This window comes from Drosophila subpulchrella, chromosome 3L, assembly GCF_014743375.2.
Source record: "Drosophila subpulchrella strain 33 F10 #4 breed RU33 chromosome 3L, RU_Dsub_v1.1 Primary Assembly, whole genome shotgun sequence".
Taxonomy (NCBI): domain Eukaryota; kingdom Metazoa; phylum Arthropoda; class Insecta; order Diptera; family Drosophilidae; genus Drosophila; species Drosophila subpulchrella.
The window spans coordinates 18,820,379-18,837,448 of record NC_050612.1 but is presented as its reverse complement, the minus strand read 5'-3'; the positions used below and the strand labels follow the sequence as shown (position 1 = coordinate 18,837,448).

The 17,070-nt window shown below is 38.6% G+C and overlaps 2 protein-coding genes and 1 long non-coding RNA gene across 3 annotated transcripts; 1 reads left to right on the top strand and 2 right to left on the bottom strand.

Moving 5' to 3' along the window:
• Positions 1 to 547: 547 nt before the first annotated feature.
• On the bottom strand, positions 548 to 964 carry LOC119554257 (accessory gland-specific peptide 70A). The gene is made up of 2 exons (XM_037865096.1): positions 807 to 964; positions 548 to 750 (listed from the first exon to the last, which is right to left on the bottom strand). The coding sequence occupies exons 1-2, from the start codon at positions 934 to 936 to the stop codon at positions 698 to 700; spliced, it is 183 nt and encodes a 60-aa protein (XP_037721024.1). The 5' UTR covers positions 937 to 964; the 3' UTR covers positions 548 to 697.
• Positions 965 to 2,349: 1,385 nt separating this feature from the next.
• LOC119554124 lies at positions 2,350 to 2,690 on the top strand. Its single transcript, XM_037864897.1, has 2 exons — positions 2,350 to 2,533; positions 2,590 to 2,690. The coding sequence occupies exon 1, from the start codon at positions 2,365 to 2,367 to the stop codon at positions 2,500 to 2,502; it is 138 nt and encodes a 45-aa protein (XP_037720825.1). The 5' UTR covers positions 2,350 to 2,364; the 3' UTR covers positions 2,503 to 2,533; positions 2,590 to 2,690.
• Positions 2,691 to 7,374: 4,684 nt separating this feature from the next.
• On the bottom strand, positions 7,375 to 7,902 carry LOC119554392. Its single transcript, XR_005219817.1, has 2 exons — positions 7,588 to 7,902; positions 7,375 to 7,525 (listed from the first exon to the last, which is right to left on the bottom strand). It is a non-coding gene; the product is annotated as an uncharacterized LOC119554392 (long non-coding RNA).
• Between the last annotated feature and the right edge of the window lie 9,168 nt (positions 7,903 to 17,070).

Below are 17,070 nucleotides of genomic sequence, written 5' to 3'. Positions count from 1 at the left end.
TGTTGATAAAATTTTATTTTCTTTAAATTTGGATCATGTGATATATATCTCGGTGTAAGTGTTTTTTTGATTTTATCGAAATAAAAACCGAGTTTTGTTCTCAGTGTCGTCTCCCGTTAGGCTCTTTGCTTGCCACATGGCTGTAAGAGCTGCAAAGAGAGATGAGAAGGGAAGAACTGTAGAAAGTGTGTCAGCCATGGCAAATCGATAAGGAATCCTGAATAATTAATTCTTGGATTAATTGGGATTTCCCTCCCCAAAGATCTTTCTGCACCACAATTCAACGTCACATACTTTTGGGCTGCGGTGGGCATTAAATGCCTAGCTCAAAAGTAGGCAAAGAAGTAGGCAGAACAATCTACAATCTTCATGTATCGATTATATATATTATATTATATATTAAATTTATTGTAAACATAAAACTTCCAGCAACCTACAAAATAGAAATAGATTATTTTATCGCTGTAAGTGTGACTACCACAAATAACTAATGAAATCGCAATTCGCAACCTAAGAAATAGGAGATCGTTAGAATACACTTTACAAAACACAAAAACATAGAACTTTATTATGTGACGTCATAAAGCAAATGAATTGTCTACATACATGGATGCCTTTCATAGTTTATATTACACTTTAATAGCAAAATAATTTTCCGGAAAATAAGGCTGAAAATCGATACAATATGAAATATACTTTAGCATCTTCCTCCCCAAGCAGGTCCCAGATTAAGACGGCACCATTTATCACCTGAAAAACAGCTAGGTTAGAATCAAAGACTCGATACTGAATGGAGTAGAACCTACGAGGATTTGGGTTTGGAATCGGGAATTTCGGTCTCTCCCAAGGTTTCTTTTGCTTATTCCATGGCCATTCCCAAGACTTGACCAACCCAACTATGCAGACAAGAACCAAGAGTAATGCAATTGCCTTCATTTCTGTACTGATACTCAAGCTAATCGTCTTTTTATAGGTCTGAAAGTTGGCTAAAGGATTTGGCAACGGTTATTATAAGATTACAAATGACACGGTTCAAGTTTGTCACAGTTTTGTTATATCCACTGTATAAAAGGCCCTTCGACCTTGTATGTAGGGTGTATTTAGAAAAAAATATTTTTGAAAAACTGCATCTCGACCAATACAACCTTTTTGCAACTGTACAAGCTGAATGTTGAATGTACTTCAAAATTAAATTTGGTTTTTTTGGCTTTAAAATCTCTTTTTAATTTCAGTTCCATCCACACATATACATTTTTTCCACTTTGGAATCCATGACCAATATAGTCAATTGATTTAACTCGAAGATTCTATTCGACTTTATGGCCTTATGCAACGTTGACTTATTGGATTATAAATGGTGGCGAGTACATATTAAATATGTCAAGGCCTTTCATTGTTTCGTTATTGCCACGTAATCCAAAAATTTAGTAGAGCTTTACTATCCCGCATTCCCTGTCAGACTTAACCCAGAGCTGGGAGCCCCAGAAAATCACCATTCAATGACCATAATATGTCTTCTTTGCCCGGGAACTGACATTAACATGCTGGGGTAATCACTGCGCTGCAGGCCATGGAAATGATGGAGGCTAGGTATGGTTGCAGTCCGATGGTCCGGTAACCGCAGCTGAAAGAGTGAAAGGCCGGCCAAGAACTTGCAGCTGGTTTCTGCTCCGCTCTGGTCTTTGGATTGCTAACCTGATTCAATGAGTCTAAAAATCTATCACTTCCTCGGCCTTCCAATTTTTTGAGCTGTATGTGGACCTTTCTTTTCGCCACATTTTTGCTAACCAAAAAGCAAAACTTGATTGACCAGCAGCCAACCTTTTTCTTGTGTGGCAATACTTTCTAAAGGCTCAACCACTAACCGCCGTTGTTTTATTACAAATCGGAAATACGTCTAAAAAGTGCCAAGGGAGAACATGTTTTGCATATGCTACAGCACTTACAATTCCCTAACTTAATTATAGTATCACCTAAATCTTCAACGGAGACACGACTCTGTGGCCCATTTTTCGTCAAGTTTAAATCTTATAAGTATTATGATATCCAACTGACTGACTAAACCATTAAAATTATAGCTTGAAAAAAATTATTTTTATTATTTCTATAAAAATAATTCTCTTATCGCCAATCTGTCATATCGGTTGTGAACATATGTTTATAAAGCGGCGGAAAGACTCTTCGTTCTTTATATAAATTATATTGCCTTGACGCTAAGATTATTAGCTAACTAACCTCGGCCTAATTTAATTTATTTAAATCTTTTTAAAGTTTAGGCGTGACAAAACTAATGTACCTGTTAATTTGCGGTTACATAATAAATTATAACTATAAAAAGAGGTAAGTGCAAATAAAGGTACAATAATGAAGCCACAGCTGTTGCTTGTAGTGGTCCTCCTTTGCCTGGTGGGAATGGTCCCATCGGCAAAGCCGCCAAAGAAAAATATCGAGATTTGGATTAGGCCGAAACCTTACCCCGACAGACCACCACCACCTTATTAGGATCAGCACATCCGTACCTGTTCTTGTCACCGTAAGTGCTTTCCAATGGAGTATCCAATCAAATTGTCTTATCCAAGTTATTCCCAGGTGACAAATGGTCTCATCTTGATTGGAACAAAAGGTGTTCAAATGATGATCAGCTTAAAACCACGTCATCATTAGGAAATAAATGGCCTAAACAATTGTAATAACATTTTGTTTTATTTACTTTACGCTTAAAATGTATTAATTTATTTTTAATGTCTTATAGACATCTAGATATCTTGTTTAGAAACTGAAAAAAAGCTTATTTTAATAGTAATCTCATATGGTCTTTCAAAATAACAGTATCAAAAAATTGATGCATTCGGTTCCTGCTTTTGACATAAAGCTCTAGTAAAAAACCACATGTCTAATTGCTAATTATTATTACTTTTTTTTTTTAACACACAGCCTAATCAAATTATTGTTCTTTACTCTACGACCAACTGCTATAGTGCCTTAAAATGTTGCACCGAAAATTACCAAAGCAGATTTAATATTTTTTTGTTAACTAATATATTAGCTGCGACAATTTAATATAACTTTAAGCTACCTACAATATATTGGATTGTGGCAAGATTATTGGTTCGTTGATGAAGTCACTGGAAATGCAGTAGACTTTGGTCCTCCTTTGGCCACCGTAAAATTGTGGAAACAGCATATTATCATTATAGTTATAATTAAGAAATAACCTATAATCAAAGCTACATTTACAGGTCTTGTTTTTAAAATAAAACATGCCATGTCTTTTTTTTAAGAAGACACATTTTTACACCCGTAAAAGGGTATATTGCATTCGTTTCCGACCCCATAAAGTATATATTTTCTCGATGAGGATCAACAGCCGAGTTGATCTAGCCAGTAAGCCACGTTCTAATCGAATTTATTATCACAAACTCATGAATGTTAAGAAACAAATAATGCAAACCACAACAAATATCAAAATTGGACTTCGTTTGTATTCTGCTTAATAAAATATAAAATAAAATAAGATTTTATAAAATGTTAAAATTCTTTTTAAACGTCTTGAACAATTTAAGTTCTAACTCATCAAGGTTGTCTAATATTTTTTAATACGCCGTTGGTAATCCTTAATATCGTTTTGTTGGTAGCTTCCTCATTTATATAATTTTTAAGTAGTATTTTTTGCAACGCAAATTGAATTGGACATGTCCACTTATCCATTTGAAAGTCGAAAAAGTTTGACCCGTATTCAAATTTTAAGTAAAATGCCGTGGTGTATCTAATTAATTAATATATAACAGCTATAAAATGGGCGTAGGCTCTCATATTAAAACAACAATGAAGTTCCATCTACTGCTACTTTTGGTACTGGTCCTCCTTAGCCTGTCTGAAGGAAGGCGAAAGAAGAGGGAAATCGAAGTTTGGGTACGACCAGATCAGCCACCGGATACATGTCCATATGGAAATTGTCCACCTTTACAGATTAACGGATAAATAAACTGTACTACGGCCTCTTTTAAAAATTTTTTTTTATTATTGTCGATTTCACCCAGCTTGTTATGATGAAATATTTAAATTACTAAATTATTTTCATTACTTTGTTTAGTTTTTTAGAAGGACTTACCGTGGGCTAGTGTTCCTTTAATGTTTGTAAAATCTAGAAAGCTTCTTTAAATTGGATGACTGGTGCTATGTGTGCATTGCTTGAGATATATACTTTATACTTTCCTCCCCAAATTTAGCATGCTACGAACCGCAAAACTTTTCGCAAAAGTTGTCCGTGCTGTCGAAGAATAAGTTGCCGCCACGCCCAGTTATACTCTCATTATCTTGGCATGTAATTCCCAGCCCTTCCCCTCGGTCCTGCGAATATCCCCACATGTGTGTCAGTTTTGTCGCTCGCGGACAATGGCAGAAGTTTCTGTTTCGGCTCGATAAAGTATCTGTTAGATACAATTTACAATATTTTCCGCTCCGCTTCGTCCTGCACGCCAAGTGAAAGTTTCGGCAGCAAAGTATGGCTTTAATGATAATGACTTTAGCTTCGGCAAAAAGTAGCGCAAAGTTTAGAATACGCCAACGCAACGCTTTTGGGGATTTCACTGGAGAACTCCGAGTGGTTTGAAGAAGTTTTCCCCTCGCCCTCGTAAGCGAAATGGACCGAGTTAGCCTGGGTGGGTGTGTTAACTTTTCCTACGTGTTGGCCATGTGAAACTGATAAGGAAAGGCAGCTGGTAAGGAGCCGCTAAGTGGGACAAGGCCAGTCTGACTAATGCGGAATTTGAATGGGATGTAATTCGATATCAATGATGCTGCAGTTTCATGTAGCTACTAGCTGGGCCTGGAACTAGACTACCTCTAGGGCCTGCAGATCGTGTCCCAGCATTGCCAGCGATTTACTTTTATCACAATCGCTGCAACAACTTCGGACAATGTCGGCGATTTATTGCATCAACTCCAACTAACAACTCGGCGGCCGACAGACACTTGGTTACGTTGTAATCGGCCAGAGCTGCAGATACAGATACCTGGCCACAACAACAACAAACAAGCATCCTCAGCAGCCCGTAGCTACCAAAAACCCAATTTCCAGTTCTTTTTCCCGATCCCGATCCCTGTATCTCATCAACGCGACTAATCTGCACTGTTCGAAAAATCCGTTGATTGAGGTAGGTAACTAATTAAGCCTGTGATAATGCCATATTTATTATGACTTTTGTGTTCCACTTCAGCAATGCTCAATTCTACCTACCAAGTCTAGTTATACATATAATGTAATATCCCACTTTAGTTCAATTTTTTTGTAGCTTCCATTCGATATTTTCATATATTACCATTTCAAAGTAATCTATCTACATATGACAAAACACAGTTTTTTATAAATTTTAAAATTTTTAGATAATACATAGCAACTTTAAAAGCTTAGTTCAATATCAAAATATATTTTGATAAAAAATGTATAGAACTTAGTTGGTGCCACGATTTTTCCCCAGTGCATCTGCAGTTGCTGTTGTCAACTTCTTTGTTGTCGTCGTCGTCATCTCCTCCTCATCAACATCAGTGGAGCGCGGCAAAAGTCTTCTCCCAGCATTGGCCAAAGTTTCGACTGCAGTCCCAGGCTGTTAAGAGTTCAACTCGTGATGTTTAAGTGGTTTAAGCCAAGGTAACGATTTCCTCATTGGTCTACAATTCTCCGGCTCAGCTCGCCTGTGCTGTTGTTGCCGGCGACATTCTGTCATGCCACGATCACGAACCATTCGTAACACATTTGTTGCAATTTTCGTCGCTATTTGTTAAGGTTCAGAAGAGGTTGCAACTTGCAACCAAAGGGACACTCGTCGTTGTAAAATATGTACTAAACGGCAGGATAAAACGGTTTCTTGGCAGTTGATGCGAAGTGTCTGCACCCCAAAGAGCATTTTATCGGCACTTGAATCCTAATATAATTATTTACAAATGATTATGAAAGTATTATTCGTGTTAGACGCAAAATAAGTTGTATTGGCTATTGTTACTCATTCATAAAAAACAGAATATAATTTGATAAGTTCAAGTCTCTTAAAATCAGTTGCAAATTGTTTAACACAAGGTTTAAAGTTCTTTTATGTTCTAGATATTTAACGATATTTAGTTTGATAGGCATATAGTAAATTTCGGTTTCGTAAGTGTGTTAAATTCTTTAAAGAGTAAGGCGAGACTTATCTAATTATTTTTTTCCACCTGTTATAATCTAATATTTAACATAATTATAAATGAGGCTTAGCACCTTTAATAGACACAACTATGAAGTTACATCTACTGCTGATATTGGTATTCATCCTCCTTGGCTTGGCTCAAGGAAGACGGAAGAGAGGAATTGATGTTTGGGTTCGACCAGATCAAAACCCACCCCCGGATGCATGCTACGGACAGAGTTGCATGGGATAGTACAGTAAACCACCATAGTTGCCACAGAAACGTACATCAGATATAAATCAAAATAATGTTAAAAATATCTTTTGTATAAGTAAAGGGCTTTTTTTATTGTCAATTTATCTTTTGTCATTGATCTAGATTTGTGTTTCCTTTCAAAGTGACTAAGGGCAGGTTTCTACAGTGCCGGTTAACATTTCTTGTACATATATAGGCAATGCTAGAGAAGGAGAGGTACCTCTTACTCAGGGCCGATATCTCAAAATCATGTTAAGATGGTAAAATAATATGAAGTGGCTTGAATATAATCTTAAACAAATTAAAATTAAAGTTAAATTCTAAGATTTTTCTATAAACTATTATCTGATAGAGCCGTCTAGCTTTATAATTTTATACACTCCCTTACTGTTAATATAAATTATGCAGAGATTTAAACCCATTATACAAATCGGCATCGAAAGGTGTTAATGGCCGGCTGCTTTAGCGGTTGTCCAAATTGCACTCGCATTAAATTCACTTCCGTTAGAGGAGCACCTACTTCCGGTTCAGAGGGAGATGCCAGCGGGGCGGGTGGGTGTTACAGGTGTAAACTGTGACGCCGCCAACGGGCGACACATTTGGCAGCTATTCAAGTGTGATAACAACAATGTGCCAAGCCCGCTGGAAAGGGACACGGCGAAGGATAACAAAGGGAGCGAGCGGGATGGGATGGGGCGGAGTAAATCAAATTGAATAATTGTTACATGCAGAGCGAGGGAGATGGCCAGATGGGAAGAAAGAGACAGCTGGCAGGGACATATGATCGAGGCAACAGCAGCGGCAAAAACAAACGCAGCCTAACAAGCCTAGGCGACAATAACAATAACACCGAAAGGACAATCGCCCATTCGATGGTCCTTTGCACTCAGAAAAATTGGGGTGCACCAATAACGCCCGGTGAAATCACGTCCATGTTTAGTTTAATTGCATTTTCTCTTTGCTTTCATAGGGCGTTTACTGACACTATTATATTATAATAAATAATCATACAAATCAATAAGGGATATTGATTGATTTCATCTTACGTTTTCTTATGAACCAAGCTATAGTTTTCATACCATATAGTACTTTAAAGTTTAAAAATGTACTGTAATTTGCAGAGGATACACACATAAACTTTTATCAAATATTGGAAATTGGTATACCTACTTTAAATCCAAAAAAACAAAAACATGTTCTCAGTGTTTCATTCCATTCCAGTGCGATGAGAAGCGCTGCTATGCGACTTCAATTCAATCAATTGAACGTGCCACGAATGGTTAGCAATAACAAAATACACTCTAGTGGGCTGAGGGGGTGGTAATGGGTGAACAAGGACCAAGGACTAGGACATCGACGAGAAGAGAGAGCAGACCAACTGGCGTGTGAAATTGACAATGCAGCTGCAAAAGAGAGGACCCTCTGGACGGGGGGCAGTTGGGCCACCACTGGCCACTGAGAAAATACATACCGTCTGTAGCGAATCAAAAAATAAACTAACTAAAACATTAGCTACTCAAAAAAGGTTTTAAATAGATTTGGCAAGGGAAGTTATATAATCTAACTGGGAAAATATTTAATTTACAATTTTTCGCGAGTATTATTTATTTGTTAAATTAGTGGAAAAAAATAGATTTTTATTACATTACTATATTTACAACATTCATAACAATCGCAATAATATTTTTAAAGTTATGAATTACTTAGTTAACAATTAAAAAAGACCTTGCATGGTCAGTAGTACAGCTCCCCTACGCTAGGTGGCGCAACCCGTTAGGTGCTGAGCCGAATGATATGCCATGGAATTTTATTTTAAAATTGAAAGTTAAGAGTTGGTTAGCTGAGGAACGGGTATCTGATAGTCGAGGCACTGGACTATAGTGTTCTATAATGTTTTTAAAAGTAATACGAAGTGTATCTAATTAATTTTTCATACATCAAAGCTATAAAAGGGGAATGGGTTCTCATATTGAAACAATAATGAAGTTCCATCTACTGCTACTCTTGGTACTGGTCCTCCTTAGCCTGTCTGAAGGAAGGCGAAAGAAGAGGGAAATCGAAGTTTGGGTACGACCAGATCAGCCACCGGATACACCACCTTATCAGTTTAACGGATAAATAAACTGTACTACGGCCTCTTTTAAAAAATATTTTATGTATTGTCGAAATCAAGTCAACTTGTTACGATGAAAATTAAAATTACTGCTGGCCATTTCATTATTTAATTTCTTAGAAAGATTTACCGTGAGCAAGTGTTCTTTTAACGATTATAAAATCTAGAAAACTTCTTTAAATTAGATGACTTGTGCTTAGTGTGCATTGCTTGAGATATATGTTATTTTATGGTTTCCAAGACCTCAGCGTTCAGATGGACAGACATGGCTAGGTTGACTCAGCCAGCGATCCTAATAAGAAATATATATACCTTATAGGGTCCAGAATCGCATCCTTCTACATGTTACGTTATTCGTTACAGATCTAGTATACCCTTTTACTCTACGATTAACGAAGAAAATATTGAAATTACTATAGATAGCTATGAAAGTACATATTGATTTTACATTTACATAAGCGACCTTAAAATGGTATAGCATCAGCTTAACTTAATTCTTTACAATATTTATATTTTCAAGGCACTTATCACAAAGTATTAATTATACCAATTTTAAAGGTTTTTAAACCCTTCTCGCAGTGTAGGGAAAATATTTTTGCACGCGACAAACGACCAACGTGCGGGATTAAGAGCCAGGCCCGTCTGACACCCACCGACGACCGTGGACCGTGGACCGTTGACCGAGGACCGGCCTTCCTTCATGAAAACGTCCTGTCCGCCGACCCCTGACTACGTGCCCCATTGATTGACTGAACTGGCACACACACCTGCACACATCAGCGGCTGACATTTTTGCATAAAACTGAGCTGGGATATTCAAGCAAATAAAACTTATTTAGGTTGCAGCAACGGACAGACCAGTGATTTTCAATATTTGCAGCGGGCTTACCTCGTGGAGGCCCGGGTGCCATAACAGGTGTTGATATGTTTATAGACTGCCTAATGGGCGGGATGGGGGGAATGGGCCGTGAATGGTTTCGATGTGCGTGCAATTTGCACAAATTGCAGACAGACCGCGTTGAGGATGCGAGACAAGTTTGTGGTGGGATTTGCCTGGTTATCAATTAAACAATTAGCGGACCATTATTTGAATAGACGCAGAGGCGAGAGCTCTGCCCCCGAGAATCACAGCTCCCACTCGAATAAACATTTCTCACCCATCGCGATTGTATTTCCCCGACTGTCATTTACCGTTGGCTCTCGGTTGGTAAGCCTCTGGAGCCCCTGATTGCCACGCCCACATGATGCAATCAAGCTCTTGCCTCGAAGTATCTCAAAGATGCACCTCTTTTTGCAGTGATGGGAAGCTTACAGTTAGTTCAAGTAATCTTAAACTCTATTGCAAAGGTACGACTAGTTTCTTTTGGGATCGAACGATTATTATTATTTTTCAGGATAGTATTTAAATCATATAAAAATATTTTTCTTTTTATTTTGCAGTGACATTTAATCTTATTATTTTACAAAGGACGTACTTAACCACTTAACTTTAGTAACTAGTTTGTATCAAAAGAAAATAATACTTCCCATCTCTAAGCTGAAGTGCACACACGTCAGCCCAAATTACAAGGGATCCCGGCAGAGAAGTGGAGACGAGGCGCGGTTTTTAAATTAAAAACTAAAATCGATTGACATTCAATTTGAGCAGGCAGCTCCCCGACTAAAGTCAGCTCTCCCCTGCCCGATGTCGTATCTCAAGTCAACATTTGTCGCTATAAATTTGCCAGTGCCCAAGTTTTGCACATTTCCTTGACTCTGCCACGGATGCTGGTTGTTGGATGGAGATGGTGGATGCCAAGAAGCCGAGTTGCGATGCAATGCGTGTGCGTGCGTAAGATACTCGGAGACAGATGGGAGCTGTGAGATGGAAACTGGGAGTGCTTCTGGCTCGGATGGTGTTTCCTTCCTAGCGACAACCTTGGCAGCTGATATAGCTAAGGCAGCCAGAGGCGACATTCGATACTCGCTGACATGTGCGCCACTCGATTGGGATAGAGGGCAGAAACCTGGCATCCCAGTGATCACAGTGACTGGTGTTAATTACTCTCTAAAATAAATACAAAATAAAACTATTTTAAATGAGATAAAGCAATTTTATGGAAAGTGGAAGGCTGGGAAAAACTTTCTATGAATAGGAAAATGCCAAATGTTATACTAAATGTCGTCTCAAGAGTTCTGTGATTTTACGAGTAACATCAAAAAAAACTCCTGCAAATTTAAACATTAAGAAAATATGGCTTTGTGTTTTAAACGTAAGCACCATTAATTATGGCTTAAAGCCAAATTAATGACATTTCACAACAACCAAGAAACACCGACACAGTGACTGTCATCATACTGCTATTTGCAGCCATCACTCGAGTTGCCTTCCTCGTCGCAGGTTCAACTCCTACTTCAACTTTGGCTCCGCTGCTGTATCTATATATCTGAATCTGTATCTGCGCTTCGGTATCCGCATCCACATCCACACACTAGACGTATCTGCTGCCATGTGGCTTTCCGCGTTTGCGTGCAAATTTTGTGACACTTCACCCACGGGAGCGTTTTTTGCAACTTTGGCAGCTGAGCGCCGATCTGAAATCCCGTCTGCTTTCCACACTGCTCCTTCGCTTTATTAATCCTTGCTGACGCTGACAAAGTAGGACAGACACACAGGAAAAAAAGGGGTTTAATAAGGATTTTTGTTTGTTTTTGCTTTCCAACATACCATTAACAATTATCGCTTTAAGAACTTTGAGTAATTGTGGATACTTTTAAAAATAGTAAGTTTTAAGGTTTACTTTTAATTTTTATTTTTTTTACCACCTTTTTAAACGAAAGCTTAAAAATGTATTTCGGTATATATTTGAACAAATAATTATTTAAATGTGTAGCTTAAGGCCACAGTAGCCATAGCTGCAATAAAAAAATGCATAGGTTATCGGTAATTTTTCAATTGCCTTTTAAACTGAGAACAGATAAATAAATAAATACATTACTTAAATGTTATGCACTTACAAAAAAATGTTTAATAAGAAAATTAAATTAAATTAAATTACGAGAATAAACCATAGTATATTCCACAAAATATATATGCACTTCCAAAAAATGTTTAAAAAATCGAAATGAAATAGCTTGGCTTATAGTTTAAAACTGATTCAACAAAGAATTTCAGTAAAAAATGTAGTTTTAGAACGAATACCTTCTATGTAGAAGAAAAGCCAGAGCTGTTTAATTTTTTCAGGAAATTGCTCATTTACTTTCCAGCACTACAGCTAGTCAACCAACCCTTCATTAAATGCCACTCCCGCCCGTTTTTCAAAATGCGGAGGCGGCTGCACCGATGGCGTGTGCATAATTTGCCGGTCCGAGCGGAGAGAAGAAAGCCTGACGAGCTGAAGAGTTGATGCAACAAGTTGCAGCCGCTTTTAATTGATATTAATTTAATTGACACTCCAGTTGAGTTGTGAACTCGAGTGGCGTTTTGGGCTCGTTCTGGTTCTGGTACTGCTCCAACTTACCCACGGTCCTCCTCCTTTTTCCTCCGACTAATCGCGTGGGCTTAGCCCGACTTGTCAGCCGGCAAAGTGGCGGCTTCAATGAGCTTGGCTGTAAACAGAGCTCCCTGGCCGGGGAAAGGGGGTCTGGAGTGCATTTTATGAGTTTCCATTTAAGTTCAATTAGGTTTGCACTCGCGATTAGCATAATGAGCGAGTGCCGTGAAAGAGTTGCAAGGGCCCCTCAAGTATTCATGCAAAAGCCGTAAGCGAGTAGATGGTAGGGTCTTGGATCCTATAAGGGGTATAAAAATACCGACATAATAATGTTAGTAACCGGAAAATTCCTCAACTGTTTCCAAATACAAAATACATTGCATGAATATCTCCGAAGTAATCATTGCAGTTGTGATAAACTAACTATTTTCACTCTTGAAGATGTACGGTAAAAAGGTAAAATGTCTCATTTCAACACAATCCAATCCCACAATGAAGGCAGCGGTGTTTCTACTACTGGTCCTCGCTTGCATGGCTGAAATGGTCCTCTCTCAGGATCAGAGTGAGAAAAAATGGAGAAAGTTTCCAAAATTGGACTTCACAGTGCTTTTTTAATACCTTATTTTTCAGACAAGAGACCGTGCAAATTTACTTTTGCTTGGTGTAATTGATTCATTGACTGATTCAAGATTTCCTTAGTTCGTCATGGATGTTAGCCAATTTTGAAGGCAATATAGCTTCGTTTTACTTTTTACTTTTTCTCAACTTTTTTTCCAGATTACTCAAGTTAAATTTTCCCCTGCCTATTTGGCATTCAACACTTTTAGCAATGTTTAGCATGAAGGCATTAAGAATATATTCAGTAACGTTGAATACATTTTGTTCAGAAACTTAATACTTTTATCATTTAGCCTTTACTAAAGTAGACAACCAAACGGAAATGTTTTCGAAGAACATTTTATTGGGCTTAATATATTATTGACATAGTCTTTAAAATAGATTGTAGCCCAACCAGAAACTCAATATATTTGCATTCAATGCGATCGAAATCATAACGGTTCCGGGGACTACAGCCTGCATTTGTGGTCCTCTTTTGGTATCGTGCCTCCATGCCATCATCATCATCATCATCTTCATCATTTTGGTGCGCAGACGGTCTAATCGCTCATTAAACGGCCACAATTTGCCCGGTCGGCGTTGCATTTAAATTACTTTCCCACTGACTTGGCCAGGGGAATTGGCTGAAATTTGTTTATGAGGGCCAGCGCAGACCTTTTAACTAAAACTAAAGCTCATAACTCTGGCCATCCAACTTTGGCTCTGTCTAGTCCGTTGGACAACCGAGTCGCGTGAATTTCAGCAATCAGCCAAGCTCCGAAGTCGCAGCTGAAAACTCTAGCTTTTCTCCCCGAAACCGCCTTGGTTCCTCTTTGTTGTCGTCGCATTCATCAAAAAACGCTAAAGTCGTGCAGTTCGGTTTCCAAATCTATGCCCCACCCGCATCCTCAAGTTCTGCACTTTTCCCCAGCCCCTTTCCCTATTGCAATTGGCATGCCGCGCTCAAGTTTTTCCGAGTTTTTCCTTAGAATTTTCCATGCTCTTTAAGGGGAGAGAGAAGCCAGGCTGGCCGACATGATATTATAAATTAAGCTTTGCCCCGGCTCGCCTCCTATTCCTTGTCCACCCATGGGAAACTCAACTCTGCCTATTTTGACTTTCTCTAAACTTCGAGAATCAACAGAACCATTTATTTTCTTTAACTTGTGTAGATTAGCCATAACTTGTATATCTAATGGTCACGCACCGATACTTTTAAAGCTACATCTGCACCAAACATATTGTTTAAAAGTATCTGAAAAAAAAAAAATATGTTAGGTGAAGTATCTAATGTGGGATAAGCACTTCCATATACTTACTCTCGCGGGTTTTACTACAATACCTTTTCTTGTTGTCAAAAATCACCCACTGATAAACAGCCGAGCTTCCAGACCAATAATTATATCTTTCTGATGTTCTGCTTGGGTTGCTGATTGAAATGTATGAATTCAATCGATTGAAATAGACAAAAATAAGTACATATCAGAACAATCCTCTTTATAATACCATTTGCCGGCTGACTCACATTCCCACTCCACAACCCTGGCACTTCAAAAGGAATTCCAAATATTTATTAACGCCCTGCTCTCGGGCAGGCTCATAACTGTTGTAAATTACTTGGCCAGGCTGTAAATATTAATATCCAAAGGGTGAAGCGCCGGCATGCCAGAAATAGAGGGTCTCGAGAATGGGGGGAGACTATTTCGAGCAGAGTTGAGGAACCAATTAAGCGGATTTCAAGTGCTACGAAAATAACGCCGCACAATCAAAAGGTGACGAAGCGAGCTCGCTGGCAAGAAGGAAAACTCCGGGAAAACTCACGGAAAACTCCACTCGTCTATTACATAAGGCAGATGCTGAAGAGGGTGATAGTGCGGCATAATATAATGGAAGAGTGGAATCGGGGGACTGACATTGAAATGTTGCGCGTGCAGCAGTGCAAACAAAGTTAAAAACAAGGAAGAACGCTATAGTCGAGTACCTCGACTATCAGATACCCGTTACTCAGCTAAAGGGACCAAAGGAAAATGGAGATATGCAAGCAGCAAATGCGCCACCTACCGGCGGTAGACAGATTTAAGCGTTGTGGGCGTTAGAGTGAGCGTGGCAAAGTTTTTTTTAAATCAATCGATAGGTATTGACAAGACCAATACATTTCAGTTAAAATTTTTTATCTAGCATGAAAATTGTGGGCGCCACAGGCTTGGGCGGTTTGTGGGCGTTAGAGTGGGCGTGGCATATTCGCGTGACAAACTTGCGCTGCGCTCAAGCCTACGGAATCTAAATCTGAAATCCCATTTCTCTATCTTTGATATTTTCCGAGATATCCGCGATCATATTTACGATTTTTTGAAGTTTGTGGGCGGTTTGTGGGCGTTCAAGTGGGCGTGGCAAACTTTTTTTTGGGTCAATCGATAGGTATTGATAAGAACAATACATTTCAGTTAAAATTTTTATTCTAGCATGAAAACTGTAGGAGCCACCGTTTTGGGCGGTTTGTGGGCGTTAAAGTGGGCGTGGCACTCTGCTGAAACAAACTTGCGCTGCGTAAGAAGCTCAGGAATCTGCACACCAAATCTCAATAGCCTAGCTCTTATAGTTTCCAAGATCTCAGCGTTCATCCGGACGGACAGACAGACGGACAGACGGACAGACGGACAGACGGACAGACGGACAGACGGACAGACGGACAGACGGACATGGCTAGATCGACTCGGCTAGTGATCCTGATCAAGAATATATATACTTTATGGGGTCGGAAACGCTTCCTTCTGCCTGTTACATACTTTCCGACGAATCTAGTATACCCTTTTACTCTACGAGTAACGGGTATAATAAAATAGGGAAAGTCGAAGAGGGAATTCGGTGGGGAAAGTTGCGTCTGTAGCATAAATTAAACTGCATTGCTGCATTAAGAGATCAAACACGAGTAAGGAGAAGGGAATGAAAGGGGGAAAGGCTTTCCCAGCAGGAGGTTGCGTCTGCTCCTCAAGCATTTAAAATGCTGTAAATTTTAATTAGACGAGATGCTCGTACTCCAAAAGCAGCAAAAAAACTAACTTAGCCTTCGACACATTATTTTGTTTTTTTTTGAGGACTCACGTATTTGTTAGAGAGAAATGGAAAATAAATTCTAACGTTTTCCATTATTAGAACGATGGACATGTCGTGGGCCAGTCATTTATCCACCTGCAGTCGTAGTATATAAAAAGGTAAAATGTCTCATTTCAACACAATCCAATCCCACAATGAAGGCACCTACTGGTCCTCGCTTGCATGGCAGCAATGGTTCTCTCTTAGGAACCGAATTGGAAAAAATGGGGTAAGTTTCCAAAATTGGACTTCACAGTGCTTTTCTAATACCTTATTTTTCAGGCAAGAACAACCGGTGCTCCCTATATTATGTTTGGTGTTAGCATAAAGTATTGAAGTCATAAGCAATTCAAATGGCCTTCCATACTGACTGGTGTTAAAAAAAGAACCAAATGTTTTATATATTTAAAGGGTTTAAAATAGTTTATATCAAAAGAAATCATATTGCTGTTTGAGCACCATTAACCACTTTAATTTGAAGCTGTTTTTAACTTCCTGGTATCAACTGCTTGAGATCCCAGAGCAATCGCAGTGCCAACTCTCAGCTCTTCGTCAGAGTTGGCCATAAATAATAATCATGACAATATTTAGCCCTGGGCAATGTGAACTTTTCTGCAAAAGACCCGAGTTGAGGGCAACTTAGCTCGATTTGATGCCAGGCGATTCGAAATGAATCGCGGCTCTCAAGGCCTCCTTTGTATTTTGTTTGCCGCTTTCGGCAACTGCAGGGAATTTTGTTGACATTGGCTGGATGTCTAGGAGCTAGTAATGGCTAGTATCTACACAGAGAAAATTCTGACGTTCTCATCTGAGTTGAAAATGTTCTTAAAAATAGAACGACATTTTTAAGTTGAAAATGTTTTTATTTTGCTCCAATCAAGTTGAATTGGCGGTATTTAAGTACATTGTATGTGCAAATAAGCTATTAGTTCAGTCCTTAGTGTATACTTATCAAAAAGTTGTTAAATAAACTCAATTTAACTCTTCTCTTCTCACCATTTCGTTCTTATTTTGATACCAAAAACAGTGTAAGTAGGTTTTTAAGAACGAATGTTCTCAATTCAAGAACAATGTTCTTAGAATGTTTTCTCTGTGTAGCTGGCTATACTTTTAGAAAAGGTCTTAAAAATATAATAATATATATAATATATATATTATTCCTTATTCCATCTTTTGACAAGGGTTTTTAAAGCCATACTTCATATTTTAGTTTTTAAAATGGTTCAGTGTTTCGCCGTATTTGAATCAGATAATACTATTTTAGAAATGAGTGATGAGTATTTTTGGGTATAGCTATAGCGAACCCTTCTCATCACTGGCCCTCCTTCAAGTTCTAGGTCCCCCAGCCCCTTTTAGCCGGCTTATCAAAAATTGCAT

What these genes read in the sequence shown, in the direction of transcription:
- LOC119554257 (XM_037865096.1), bottom strand. Translation starts at nt 936, where the DNA reads ATGAAGGCAATTGCATTACTCTTGGTTCTTGTCTGCATAGTTGGGTTG. An exon ending in GATTCCAAACCCAAATCCTC is followed by an intron (nt 751 to 806) that starts GTAGGTTCTACT and finishes GCTGTTTTTCAG; the next exon opens with GTGATAAATGGTGCCGTCTT.
- LOC119554124 (XM_037864897.1), top strand. Translation starts at nt 2,365, where the DNA reads ATGAAGCCACAGCTGTTGCTTGTAGTGGTCCTCCTTTGCCTGGTGGGA.